Genomic DNA, 14,202 nt, shown 5'->3' on the forward strand with positions numbered 1-14,202 from the left:
TTATAAAAGTTTCTTTTGTATTTGGTTGCTTTAGTTTGGTTTTGGTTTCTTTTGTTTTTTGAATAAGTAGGCATGCATTTCCTTATACAATTCAAAACAATTCATATATGCTGAAGGCTTCAAAAAAGCAAGCAATTGCAAATGCCAAATAAGTAACCTTTCAGGGTAATGCTTTTTCCAGGTCAAAAATAAATTACTGATATTTTTATTTCGAAGGTAAAAGTTATATGAATGAGAGAACTCTGAGGATGATGAGAAAGTATGGTGAATGAAATTCTCCCCATTGGCATTCTGATACCTGTTAAACTCCAGTGGATAATAAGCCTATAAAAAGCCATTATAGAAGAACCCTGAAACAGGGTTGATAATATTCATTCTTTGCTGTTCTAGGTATTGATGTCAAGCTGCTCTCAATGTAGAGCTTGTGGAGCTTTGGTTTATGATGAAGAAATTATGGCTGGATGGACAGCAGATGATTCAAACTTGAACACTACCTGTCCTTTCTGTAAAAGTACCTTTCTACCTTTGCTTAATATAGAATTTAAAGACCTACGTGGCTCTGCAAGGTCAGTGTGTTTTATATATACTGTTTCTGCCTTTGCCCCTGTACATGATTATATTTTTTCACAAGAGGATCTTTGGTACCTCTCCCAGTCTAGACTGTTTGACAACCATGATTGTGCTGAGGGAAAGTATAAGTTGCGTAAATTATCGAGATTGATTGTGTAACAGCCAAAACTCAAGGAATTGGTTGCCTTTTTACCAATTTTTCTTTTCATACTTTCCATACTTTTTTTAAGCATAACTGTGCAGAAGGTGTAGGCCTGTTTTCATTTTGTTTAGATTTTAAAACAAAACCTATGGATCTTGAACTTTCTAAAAGTGTATGAAGAAGTTTTTAAATCTGTAGGCAAAGAATTTTTCCCAGATTAAATTTGCTAACAACTTTTAGTTATACATGCCCTAGTTTATTGTTTCTGCAGTTTAAGCTTCTCTGCTTACTATTTTTACCTCTTTTAGTTACATTGTGAAAACTGGAACTTGATTTGAATTTTTGGTTCTCACTGTAGTGATTATGGCTGTGAAAAAGAGCTTCCATTAGTGTTCTCTACTGCAGAAATTGAATATCTGTAGCAGCTGTAGAATGTGTAGTTAAAACTTAGCAGATAAAGTCACATTCTTGTTATCTTTTACCTGTAATGGTGTATGATCATGTAGTCTGTTGTCGTGGGGTATATGTCGATAGGTCTTGGTCCGTGGAGAAAAGAACATACACACACACAACACAGTGATGAGACAAAGGGATGTCCCCTGCTCCAGAGAAGCAGCATCTTTTATTCAGTTTGCTCGCTTCTACTTTCCCCCACACACAGAATATAAATATATTCTTGCAAAAACACCCATGAATGTAACACCTGCAGCCAAACACAAGCAAACAGCTTCGCCCCTGTACTCCTTAAAACTCAAGGCTGTGTCCATGGAAACATCCAATTAGCCTCACTGTTCTCATGGGAAAAGGCCTAACTCTCTGTAGTATTTTAAACTCTTCAAGCCCCACGGATTTCGTGGAGCTGCCACTTCTCCCCACAGTCTGTAATGTCACATTACAATAGCAACCATTTTCAGTGATGGGTCAGCTATTGATACACTATTTTTGTTCCTGGGAACCCTGTCAAACTAAGATCATTAGTAATGATTTATGTCCAGTGTAGGATTTCTTCTTTTGCAGATCAGATCTCTCTGTGTTCATTTACTCTGCCTATATAAGTTTTAGGGGTGAGAGTAGGATGAAATTTGCGTCCTGTTGTCAAGCTTGTCCATGTTTTATGTCCTTGTTTTTGCTACTTTTGAAAAGTAAATGTGGAAGATAGGAACTTTATGACTTTGTGCTTATATCTTAACCTCGATATTTTTCTCTCCTCCCATTCATGTTGTAACTTAGCTTTTTCCTGAAGCAAAGTACCTCAGGAGATAGTTTACAGAGTGGTACCCTTCCATTAGCCACGGATCCCGTGGAGCAGAAACTGTTGTCCAGTCCAGCTGTCGCTGACTTGATCAGTTTTTCAGATGACCTGCAGTCCAGCCACACCATAGCTGAAGAAACTAGCTCTGCAGCTGAGCAGAGGTAGGTAAAACAGGATTTTGAGTTCTGTCAGAAATGTATCAGTACTTCCATACTTCTAAAGTGAAGGTCGGCTTATATACCAAATGCGATAAAGTGCATTTTTAACGTGATGATCATCTGCTTCCTCCCTTTCTTTTTGCATGTTTTAAGCATGCTTTTATCAGTTTGAAGTACACTTATTCCACTAAATGAGTAGATTTTAGAGATACAGCTATAGAAATAAAACTTCATGTCCATCTGCTATTGATTAATAGGTAAAACCTCTAATTGTTAAAACACAATTACCTTTTAAAGTCACACCAAAATCAAGCATTATTTCTCCTTTCCTTGTATGTATGTTTTAAAAAGAGGAACACTGCATTATGAGTAAAAATAAGTCAATTGTCTGGAACAGTTTTATTTGAGAGAAAGCTCTCAGAGTACTGAACAATTTTGCTGAGTGTGTTCTATGACAAATAAAAGCTATGTAAAACCGAAACTCCAAAAAACAATACCACTTTTGAAATAGTTTGGAGGGAGGGGAAGCATTAGGGCAAAGGTGTCATGTTGAAAGAGGGAAGAACTGAAATAATGCTGCTATGAATTGTGACCTTCCTTCTGGGATTTGTTATGTTTTGTTGTAATGGGTTTTTTTCAAAGTCATTACTCAGTTTGGAATTCTGGAGTATTAGTCCCTGGGAGCTAATGAGGTGATGCCTGTGTCAGATAATTAAGACTTAAATGAATGTAGTATTAATACACTAGAAGTGAAAGGTGGTATTGCTTATGTTAATGTCTTATTTTGATGACATATATTTTTAACTAAAGTAAAACTTAAAATGAAGGTCACCAGTAAATTAATCTCTTCCCTCTCTTTGGAGATTATTTGAAAGCAGACACTTTCTGTTGCAATTGTTTTTTCTTCTTTATTGTAGTTGAAGTATTTTTATCCATTGTTTTATAAGGAGCACAAAATGAAGATTCCCAGGTCTACAAACAGCTTGATTGCATGGGTTAAATCTGACAAGCCTGAGTTTGCTTAAATTATCTTGCTGGATGAGTTTGACACCATTTTTTTCACAATTAGTTTGGAATGCAATTTATGAATTGTTTTCTGTTATATTTTTATTCTGTTTATGACGGAGAAAGTAAACATAAAGGGAAGACGATGTAAAAGTGAGCATAGCCAAAACAAGACAATCTTTGTAGGTCGGCAGAGTTATATATTGCTGTTTTTCTAAGCAGGGTAAGGCTGTACCAAGGAATGGCACCTGTACAGAATTGCAGTGCTTTCAGATTTGTGTCTTAGGTTATATCTGGCTGCTTTTCTAGGGGGATATTTATACCGTTTGAGAGGCATTTTGTTTTGTGTTCTTTGTGATTCCTTATCAGTAGAGAAAATTGGTTTGAGATCTTTACTTGGCAGCCTTTCTTTGCTTCCTTCCTGTTGCCATAGAAATGTCGAATAGTTTCATATTAGCATATTTTCGTCTAAAATTCACACAGTGATGTGACAGAAGAACAGACTACAGATCCCAGAACCATGAAGACATATGCCAATAATCCACCAAAAAGGGGAGTGTCCTTGACTAGGAGCCACAGTGTTGGAGGTCCACTGCAAAACATTGATCTTTCCCAGAGACCATCTCATGGCATTTCAACAGTTAGTCTTCCAAACAGTTTGCAAGAAGCTGCGGTAAGTTTAGAAGCTGCATATTCAGTTGACAGAAAACCATTGAATACAATGAACTTACTAATATTCTACTACTAGCATTCTTGTCCATTTGGGAAATGGGAGTGACCAAGCATATTTTCATGTTCTTACTTCTGAAAAAAATCTTGATTCACTTAATCTAAAATTGCTTTTTCAATACTTTGTACAAATGGTTCTGTGTGATTTGAAATGTTCTCTCTAGTGGAATGAAGCCTAGTCTTTGTCTTTCTAAAACTGGAAGTTTGTTTTAATAACAAAGCAGCTTCTACAGCAGACTAAACTCAGTAGTATGAACAACCCAATGTTGCAAGAGTGAAAGTTCATTCCACTTCTGTGCATTTACTTCCACTGCTACTGTATATTCTGTTAGGCTTACCTGTTGAATGGTTGGGAGAAGGTAAGAGGCAGTACCGAGGCTCTTACATTATTCTTACTTGTGAAACAAAGTGTTTCCCCTCTCCTGGTGCTTTTTATTGTCCAGAAGCTGTCTTAAAATGTGAACTCATGATTCAGTTCTGCAGCCGATATAATTGCTGACATTTTTCTGTAATTTCCAGCCACAGGGTTAGTACCAGCTAACTAATGGTTTAGATAGCTTGAAATTGCACAATCAGGAACAAGTTCTAACAAATTAGCTTTTTTTTTTCTTGTTTACATGAGAGAGAGAACCTAGATGATTGTTCTTCACAGTTAAAAAATATCACAACAGTGAAAACTGCTGCTACTAAAGTTATTGTGTGTTCATTAGTTTCAGAGGCGTCTTCCAAATCTGAAAGGAAACTGCAATGGTGGTTTCCAGAGCAAGTAATCTTGAAAAGTATTTCTGGGAAAAAAATCTTTTATTTTGTAAAAAATAAAATTTATGTGTGGTGTTCTGTTTTTTAGGGTCCTTTAGCAAAAAGACCTAACCCTCTCCCTGTATCTGTACCCTACTTGAGTCCATTGGTTTTGCATAAGGAGCTTGAATCACTGTTGGAGAATGAGGGAGAGCAAGTAATTCATACATCCAAATTCATCAATCAACACCCCATCATTTTCTGGAATCTAGTTTGGTATTTCCAACGGTTGGATCTACCTAGCAACTTACCTGGACTGATTCTAACATCTGAGCACTGTAATGATGGAGTGCAGGTAAGTGGCTTCCTTGTATTAGAATGGCAAATACTACTCTAAGTTAAGTTGGAGAGTTTGGTTCAAAACAGGTGGGTAAGTAATATCTGAATAGCTTGAATCTAGATTCTTGGTTTTTATAACAAGTAGATAGGTTTGTTTTCCACAAGGAATCTTGAAGGAAGATGAGTGAAAACTGCCTTCAAATTCTAGTCAAGCTGGTCTCTTTCAAAAAGCCAGAGAGTAAGATTCATTAAAGAGAAGGCTGATATGCAGAAAGAAGCAAGATATATCTGTGAAGAACTAACAAATAACAATATATGGCAATACACAATACAGTGGGTTACATACTTGAGTTTATAACCTTTTAAGTTATTGGTCAGTACTTTTTGTTCTCTTCCAATAATAGGTTTTGCTATTCAAACTCCACTGGTTTCATTACTATATGACTAGAACAAAAGCTGTAGAACAGATATATCTTTTTAGTGTTTTGATTTTCTCATTTTAAGGAGTAGATGTTTTTCTATAACCTATATAATTTGTGTATGTAGGTAGCACATTCGATATGTATTTGTATATAATGTATGCAAAAAAGGTAGTATTTTCCTATCTGCCTGTATACACTTCAGTTTTAAAATTCTTTCCCTCAAATAACACCCACCTAGAACCAAGAACAATTTTTCAAGAAATATAGTTGAAGACAATACTAATGAAGTCTAAAGTGTACTGGAAAACCACAGTATTAGCAGGGAAAAGCACAAGATGGGACATAATGTCTCATAATTACTATTTAAATAGACACACTAAGTGGTAATTTTTCTTCTCTGGTAATTCTCCCTCCCCCAGAGGGACTTAAAGTTATAAAATAATTACAGAACTATTGTATTGACTGCCATATATTTTTAATGGAAATAAATAGTTCATATTTTTATACAAATAAAGATTCTTTCTGCTTTTTGGAAAGACCAGCACATAGATATGCACATAGATATTCAGGTCAGAAAATATTACAGTATAGTATGGTAAGTAGTACAAATCAAGTAAAGTGTTTGGTGCACAAAAAATATTTCCAGATACATAATCAGAAATATTTTCTTCAGATGTCTGTAGAAGACTAAATGTTCTTCATACATTAAGATAAACTGGAAATGGCAACTAAATGTTACACTATTTGTGACTGCTCTGGTTGAGTGCAGTTTACTGTAGAAGAAATTATCTCCTTTTTGTTAGATTCAAGATAAATAAATAAATCTTCGTTTGCAAAATGAGTAAAAGAGAATGTTTTTTTCAGTAATGTAACACTGTACTGATATTTTCAAAACTTGGTTTCCATTTCCTCATTTTTTTAGCTTCCTTTGACATCTCTTGCTCAAGATAGCAAGCTAGTATACATCCATCTACTGTGGGACAATATCAACCTCCACCAAGAGGCAGGGGAGCCCCTCTATATATCTTGGAGAAATCTCAGTAAGTTAAACAAATGTTACAGAAAACAGAAGGAGCAGAGGCTATGGAAAGAAACGGTTTGTAGTGTCTGAAATGTATACAGCCCATCTGTTTGAAAGCTTTTTTATTATGTGGAACATCTGCAATCCCTTAGGTACTTGGCATAGTCTAGATATCACATTAGGTGTGAAAATATCTTACTGATCTGTGTGAAAAAGTTTAATCTGTTCATTGTATGTCATTCGCTTAAACAGGGTGTGAGAAGTTGCTCTAGATGTGGTGCTAAATAAGCTTCACCTGAATTGAATGCTTCACTGCATTATCTGGTTATAGCTATGCAGGCTTGTGAGCTAACAAACCATCGCGGGCAACATCTAATGCTGGGTGCTCTTCAATCTGTTGTATTTCTGTCATGTGGGAGTTCTTGCACTTGGATAATTGATGTATCCTGTCATTTTGTATAAAGTAATTTTTGCATGAAGACTATAAGCAGACACAGACTTTCCATTTTAACAAATGTCTATAGATTGAGTAGAGGTTCTCTATATGTATCTCACTTTTTGAAATACCTTCTGCTTATTAAAGTAAAAAAGAAATAAGTCACTGCTTTAATAGTCTATATGCTCACACTTCCCAGATTCTTCTGAAAAGAGACCCTCCACACTGGCAGAAGATCAGCAGGCAACAAACACTTTGTTAGAGAACATCAAACTAAGTATTCAACACAATGATGTTGTTAAGCCAATCAACCTCCTCCTACAGAAAATTAAGCCAGATGTGAAACGACAGAGGTAAAGGGATAACCTCGTACTATTTTCTCCCCACTAGAAATTAAACAAGATCTGACTGTATATATTTCACAATGATAATTTCATAAGGACCTCTGGGGAATATTCAGTTTCATTTGTGTCCACCAAACACCATGGTTTTATTTGTTTATGCCCATGTTTACAAACAGATGCATTCTGTATCCCTATGCATTGTACATCCAGGTCAAATGGATGAATGGGATTCTTAAATCAAGATGGACATTCTGCAAATGAGTAAGAAAAATGCAGATGTTAACTATGCAGATTTTAGTGTTACTCCAGATCTAGTACATTGATACATACAAATGTAGTGTACAGCATCCTGTTGCAGTGTGTAGAATATTCTCCCTATTTATATCTACTGAAATTCTAGCAATCTGCAGTATTGGCTATGAAAAGAAGATGCAGCATGATCCACAAACAGAGACACTTAAATAATCCTTGTATGGTACATTTTGTCACCTGCACTGGAATTCAAGGGCTTTGTACAGAAGAACCTCTAAGTAAATTACCGTGTTTGAAGTCTGTCATGCTAAGTCATCTCTGCTTCTGTGTTTTGTAGTTACTAAAAAGAAGCAGAAACTAATCTGCCTAGAGAAACAACTTTATGACTTCCACAAGGGGAAAAATTAATATCTGATTATTCATTTTTACCTAATTGTGAGATAGATCCTGACATTCTGAAACAAAAAAAACCAAAATATGGATGATCTGAAATAAACCCACACCTAGCGCTTCACCCTCAGGCAGGAACAAATTGTTAAATAATAAATAAGTGATGATTAATTTCAGATTTCTTGTTTGTTTGAAGTTTTTATGGCATGTTTGGCAGGGGAATTTTTCATGGAAAATGTAACTGCTAGGATTTGGCAACAATGTAGCTTTCTGCAATAAGTCAAAGTATTCAGAGGTTAGAAAACCTAAAGCTGGTAGTCATGTTGATCATTCACTTTTTAAACAGAGCAGTTGCAGAAACTACATAATGGAAGATCAGCATCTTCAGTAATGACTTTGTAGACTTAGGACAATTGGTGCTTTCATTAACTTGGCCTTCAAAATATTCCCCTAGGAGTTTTTACAGGGAAATTCTTTTCCTGTCTCTGGTGTCTCTTGGGAGAGAAAACATTGACATTGGTAAGTAAAAAATACTCTGAAATGCACAGTGCCTGTGTTATGGAGTGTATCAATATTTTACACAAAAACTGGGGTATAAAACTGACTTTTCATCCATGAATTTCTAACTTTCAGTTGTGTTTTAATGAAAAGTACTTGACTGTCAGTCAGTCTTCAAGTAAGAGTTGCTTTTACGTAAATGTAATTCAGATGGGGCCATTAATTTTGACTTCATTTGAAACCAGTAATCAGTAATTTTAAACAAAGAGTATTAGCTTGAAGTTTTAATTCCTCATGTATGAAAGCTTATTTCCGGTCTTGTCCATCTTTCTCTGACCCACATATTAGACCTATGTCATCTAACCACCTGATTGCCCAGGCCCTGCTGATCTGCTCTGCCCTGTCTTCTGTTTGGTACTGTGTAAGCACAGTGACTCCCTTATGGGATGTAATAGGGGAAATACAGGGAAACTGAACTGTGATAGAAGCAGTAGGTATACACTGTGATGTATTGTGATGCCATACGTCTTACAAAGATGCTTTTCAGGTCCTGTGAGAAGGTGCATTTTGGAAAAAAAAATCAGCAGCTAGTTAGTGAAAATAATTTTGTTACTATATAGAAATGACCAAAAGCACTTTATAGGAACAGTAGTGCGCACTGTACAGTGTTTCTTAAATAACCTCAGCTATGCTTTTTCTATTTCAGAGGTCTTTGATAGTGAATACAGACTTGCACTTAAAAAACTACCAAAGGAAGTTCTTGAAAAGATGCAGAAAATAGATGCTCCACCAAGCAGCAGGGTTGAGTGTTGCAGGAAGTGCTTTGGAGCACCTTTTATATAAAAATGAGGAAGACATGCACTAAACTTCAGAATGACAAAAGCAGAGATGAAAAAAACAGAAAACTGGTGATATATACACTTTGAATCCCAAATGGTGGTAATTGAGCAATTTGTCAAAGAAATTTCATTGAGCTGCAGAATATATTCTTGTCTTTCATCTCATGAGACACATTGTAAAGTCCATCAGAATGTTTTAAAACAATATTAATAGGGTGATTTTTTTTTTCAGTGGTTGATCTTTTTGCCCCTTTATATTCTTTTTATTAACTCAGATTTTTCCCATACAGTATCAAGTTGTTCAAAAAGGTGATGATTAAACAGCAACCTATGGTCTGTAACTTTCTTAAGAGCCACCAGTATTTGTGTGTTTTAATGAATCACCTTTCCTGCCACAGAATATGTGGATTTTTCTACTGCTTCTTTAAAACGACCTTTACCTAAAGAGGGATCTTTTTGTTAGTGTGAATGTAAATATTTGAAACCTCAAATTGGAAGCTGCAAGGCAGTGCTTTAGTCAGATCACAGTACCTAAAATAGCTACCCTTCTCCTGGCAGTTGTCCCAGTTCAGTATTTTAAATTATCTTTGGCTGACCTTTTCATAATGTATGTCTGTAGTTGTGTAAAAACAGAAACTTAGACTCAACTTTCCTTATTCTTTATATGACATAATATAAGATCCTGTAAATATACTGGCCTCTTTCTCCAAAAGAAGGATAGGCTTCTCAGAAGCAGCTCAGAAATGGATTTCTTTTCTAAAGAATTAAATAAGAAGCTCAGATGACATTAAGATACATATAAGGATTGCAACAGATACTGTCTGAAAAAAATTATGCTTTTACTATATGCATGTATGCTTAAAAAGTGTCTTCCTTGAATTCTGTATGGCCCTCTCCCCTAGGTGTCATGCTAGCCTGTGGGTTAATTATTTTGCACTGATAGTCCGAATTCAATATTTCAATTAAAATGTATTTATAAGTGTGGTCTTCAAGGTGTATATTAGCAGAAATGAAGGGCTTATGTGTATGGTCTGAAAAGATGGATTCATCTTTTGGGTTGCTTGTAGTAGGTAAGACACTTCCTCACCTCACATATTTAACTGACTACAGTAGACATAGTCTTAGCAAGGAGAGCCTGGATGTTGGTCAACAGTTTAAATGTTCTGTTACTTGAAGAATATGATGAGATTTATTCCAGGTTTTTGCTGAAATTTAATGGTTTGGTATTTATGATGGAATAACTCTTAGAGGGGAAAAAAAGAGAAGATTTGTAGTGTATAAAAGGAGCATAGCTAAAATATTATCTGGGTATGAATGTATTTACTTTATAATACTCTGTTAAAAATTTTCATTCTTGAAAATGATGAGGGATGAAGATCTGTCTGGAACAGCTTTTATATGAAAAAGTAAAATCAACTTTTGTTTTTTCATGAGATAAAACAAAGGATTTGCACTATTTGTGACAAAATACATTTGCATCATAGACTGATGCCTTCTATTTTATCTATAAGTGCTGATCCTAAGTTCATATGGGGATATTACCTGGACAGATTCTCTCCTGATGAAACTGTTGTGTTTTCTCAACAATTAAAAGTGAGAAAGCATACACTGACCTTTTTTTTAATTATTCTTTATTCTTTGGGTTTATGCATAGTTGCTTGCTGATATCTGACCTACATCACAATGGAAGAGTAGGCCTTGATTCTTCATCTTTTCCTGTTACATAATTGACTTGCATGGTTCCGTCCTTTTAAAGTAAAAGGCTATCTAAAGCATTCATCCAAACAACTTAATACTTCTACAAATCAAACCAGCACATTTTCCTGTATAAATCTATACTTTTAATCTTCAGCAGACAGCTACACAAAGACAATTTTTAGTGTTAAATGGACAAACTGTGTGATTTTGTGATGCAATGTGCAAGGAATCAAGTTGTTGTTACCCTTAAATTATCCCAGCTCATAAAATTACGAGGAAAATCTGTCTAGTGAGTGCTGTTTTAGATAATTGGTGACATCCAAATAGTTTTAAAACCTAGTAAATAATATTATATTAACTAAATTCTGTAAACACATCACTTTCATTTCAAAACAGCTTTCTCATCTGTTGCTGAAAATACAAATTTATCAGGTAGTAGTGTTGTAAAGACAGCAAAGTCTTTGTGTCTGATTGTGTCATAACGTCTAGTGCTAAATATTACTTTTCCCAGGTACATACACTAAACAAAGAAACAAAAAAACCCCAACAAAACTAAAGCTTGGGGGGAAAAGGACTGAACTTACTTTGATTTGCTACTGCATATGGGCATTTTAGTACACTACAAATTAACTTTTATTCCTGTTGTATGCATGTGGATTTCAGAGTGGTAGAAGTCCTGCATGAAATCTTGAATCTGCATATTGGACTTGATTCTCTAATACAGAATGAAAAAAGTAAGAGCTCACCCCTTTTAATGGGGAGTTTTTAATGTTTGTTTTTCAATGACTAACTAATCAGTTGGTTCTTGAATGTAGTCCATAGCTCAAATGAAAAGGGAGATCGCTGAAAGTGATTTATTAAGTTTCATTTCAGAAGATGCTTTTATCAGGGGAAAAAAAAGTAAGAGCTCATAAAAATTTTAAAGAATTTAAGAACTGAGTAGTTTTTTCCTTAATTGATTTGTTGCCTTTTAAATGCATAATGGCACTTGCTGGTTTTCCTGACTTTTAGGTCTCCTGCAAATAGGTAGAGACTGCAGGTTTTCCTACACAAACTTTCTGAGATGTAGGCTCCCCTAACTTGAATGCTGAAGGAACTGTGAGTTCCTTCATAAGAAAAGGGCATAGGGTAAAACAGCTCGGCATGGCTCAATATTCATATAGTTGAAAATCTGGCCAAAAATAAGCAGGGAAAAGTTTCAAAAGTTTTTTGTGAGTGTATTGCAAACACTTCTGTTTTTCTGACAGCACTAAAGGCACACTTCTTTGCAAGTTAGTTGACAGCACGAACTTCTTGGGCTTTGTGGGAATGACTTAGTTATCTGCAAATGCTTCTAATTTGTTTGACATCTCACTCTTAGGAATCCAGATTTATCTCAGTCCATACTACATGAGTGATCTGGGCAAAGTGTTGTGAAGGAGGGGCAAGGAAAAGCTTGATTTTTAGTTCTGTTTTCCATTATTTTCCAGTAGAAATACTGTGTGTATTTTGGAATTCTCACTTATAACCTGAACAAAATGTTTCAAATCACCATTAACTTCAAAACTTCCAATGTGTGCTCAAAGTGAGGATGTAAAATGATCTGATTACATATGTGGATGCAAACAATGAATTTCAGGTCTGCCCAAGAACTTAGGAAGTTTATATTGGAATAACAATTACCAAAGAGAAGCTTCCTTGCATTGTTGTTCTAAGGATGTTGAATGGCAGTCAGTTATGCTGAGAACATTCTCTCTTGCACCTTTCACCCAGCTATAAAACAGTTACATATGTAGCTTGTGTGCTCATGTGAAAATAGCTATTTTTTGTAGAATTAAAACAACAAATGAGTGTTTAAAATCAGGATTCCTAAGTTACAAAGTTCTTCTTTATGAATTATATGCTAGTGCATCACCAAAACCTAAAAACATTGAAACCCCCTTAGGTATAGGAGACTGATGTGGCTGCAGTATTGGCACAGTAATTGGTTACAGCCTTAACATGTTACTAGAAGCATCTGTATGTTACTTATAGTCATACCCTGTCTTCACATTTTATATAAATCAATGTAGTACAATTATAATGGAAGATATTTTATTTAGTATATGTGTTTCAAACTAAATTAATTTGTTTTGTAAGTAACTTAGTCTTGTTCCTGGCAGAATTTCACATTAGTTTAAGCTCAAGCTACATTGCACTTGTGAATGAGTAATTTTATTCCATTTTAACTGTGAATTAATGGCTTTGTGTATTGCTGCAGCTAGAAGAATATACCTTTCATTGTGTTTACTGCTTTCCTTGAATAACTGCAACATAGGGGATATTTTCAAAATGTATATTAAATTAGATCATAGAAATTATATTTTTAAAACCAATTGTTAAAATGTAAGTAATTCAAGAATCTACTCAGTAGTTTTCTCTTTTTAAAACTCTTAATTAAACAATTATTTCAATGCAGATAACTTTTATTTCATCAAATGGTAAGCACGCCATCTTATTCACATAATTATACATTTTCAACAAAGGCAGGGCTTTTTTCTTTCAACCAGTAGAAACCTTTAAAATGCATTCTGTATATCAGCTTTTCATTATGTTTTTAAGAAACAAACACCCTTGTAACTTTTAAGTGTTGAAACTAAATGGTTGGACTCTAGTTCTCTGCTCTCCTGTGCTGTATACTGTAATGCATACGATGAGAGAAACAGATGGCGTTTTTATTTGTTCTTTCAGTCTGCATCAACCAAGGGTGCAAATAAAAGGGATTGTTTGCTGTTTTTTAGAAGCACATCAAACTCCTTTTAGGAGCTTAGACTGTATTGTAGTGAGGATGAAATGATGTAGTGTGAATAAATTATGAATTTATTAAGTGAGCTGGGAAGTTTAATGCTATAAAATTTGCACTGGTTTAGAGACTGTTTTGAACTGTTGAAAAATGGCATCTATTTACTGTGCTTTAATTAACAACTGTTTCTCTATAATGTTTTCTGTACATTTGACAAAAAATTTGACTTTAAAAGGGCACTGCATATTCTGAATTCTGTGTATTCTAAACTAAGAAACAATTTTTAATGTATTTCCCAAAATAAAATATGTATGTATCCTGTATAAAAAAATTTCAGTTGTTCATCTTTTTTTTTATTGGAACTTACACGCCTGACAGAATTTAACCTTAAATGCAAATTCAGCCTATAGCTGGACAAAAGCAAAGACTTTTGACTGCCTTCTTAAATCATTGTTTCACAGTACCTGTGACTTCTGAATGATGGGAAAGGACAGGGGCAGGGGCAGAGGGAAATCAAAGATGGGATTCATTTGTGGAGATTTGGTTCATGAGAGTGGATGGCTTTGTGGCAGCTTGAGCAAGCAGTGGGGATCAGCAGAGGTAACAAG

General features: G+C 35.0%; 1 protein-coding gene across 3 annotated transcripts in view; it reads left to right on the forward strand.

Moving 5' to 3' along the window:
- The window catches only part of DENND4C (DENN domain containing 4C), a 68,346-nt gene extending 54,421 nt beyond the window's left edge, over positions 1–13,925 (forward strand). For all 3 annotated transcript variants that reach the window (XM_027634453.1, XM_027634454.1, XM_027634452.1), the window contains exons 26-33: positions 391–566; positions 1,943–2,125; positions 3,611–3,800; positions 4,704–4,949; positions 6,278–6,395; positions 7,012–7,165; positions 8,253–8,317; positions 9,003–13,925. In XM_027634453.1, coding sequence (XP_027490254.1) covers positions 391–566; positions 1,943–2,125; positions 3,611–3,800; positions 4,704–4,949; positions 6,278–6,395; positions 7,012–7,165; positions 8,253–8,317; positions 9,003–9,139 — 1,269 coding nt within the window. In that variant the 3' untranslated portion in view covers positions 9,140–13,925. The remainder of the gene's footprint in view (positions 1–390; positions 567–1,942; positions 2,126–3,610; positions 3,801–4,703; positions 4,950–6,277; positions 6,396–7,011; positions 7,166–8,252; positions 8,318–9,002) is intronic.
- Positions 13,926–14,202: the final 277 nt, after the last annotated feature.

This window comes from Corapipo altera, unplaced genomic scaffold, assembly GCF_003945725.1.
Source record: "Corapipo altera isolate COAL_440 unplaced genomic scaffold, ASM394572v1 61411, whole genome shotgun sequence".
NCBI classification, from domain to species: Eukaryota; Metazoa; Chordata; class Aves; order Passeriformes; family Pipridae; genus Corapipo; species Corapipo altera.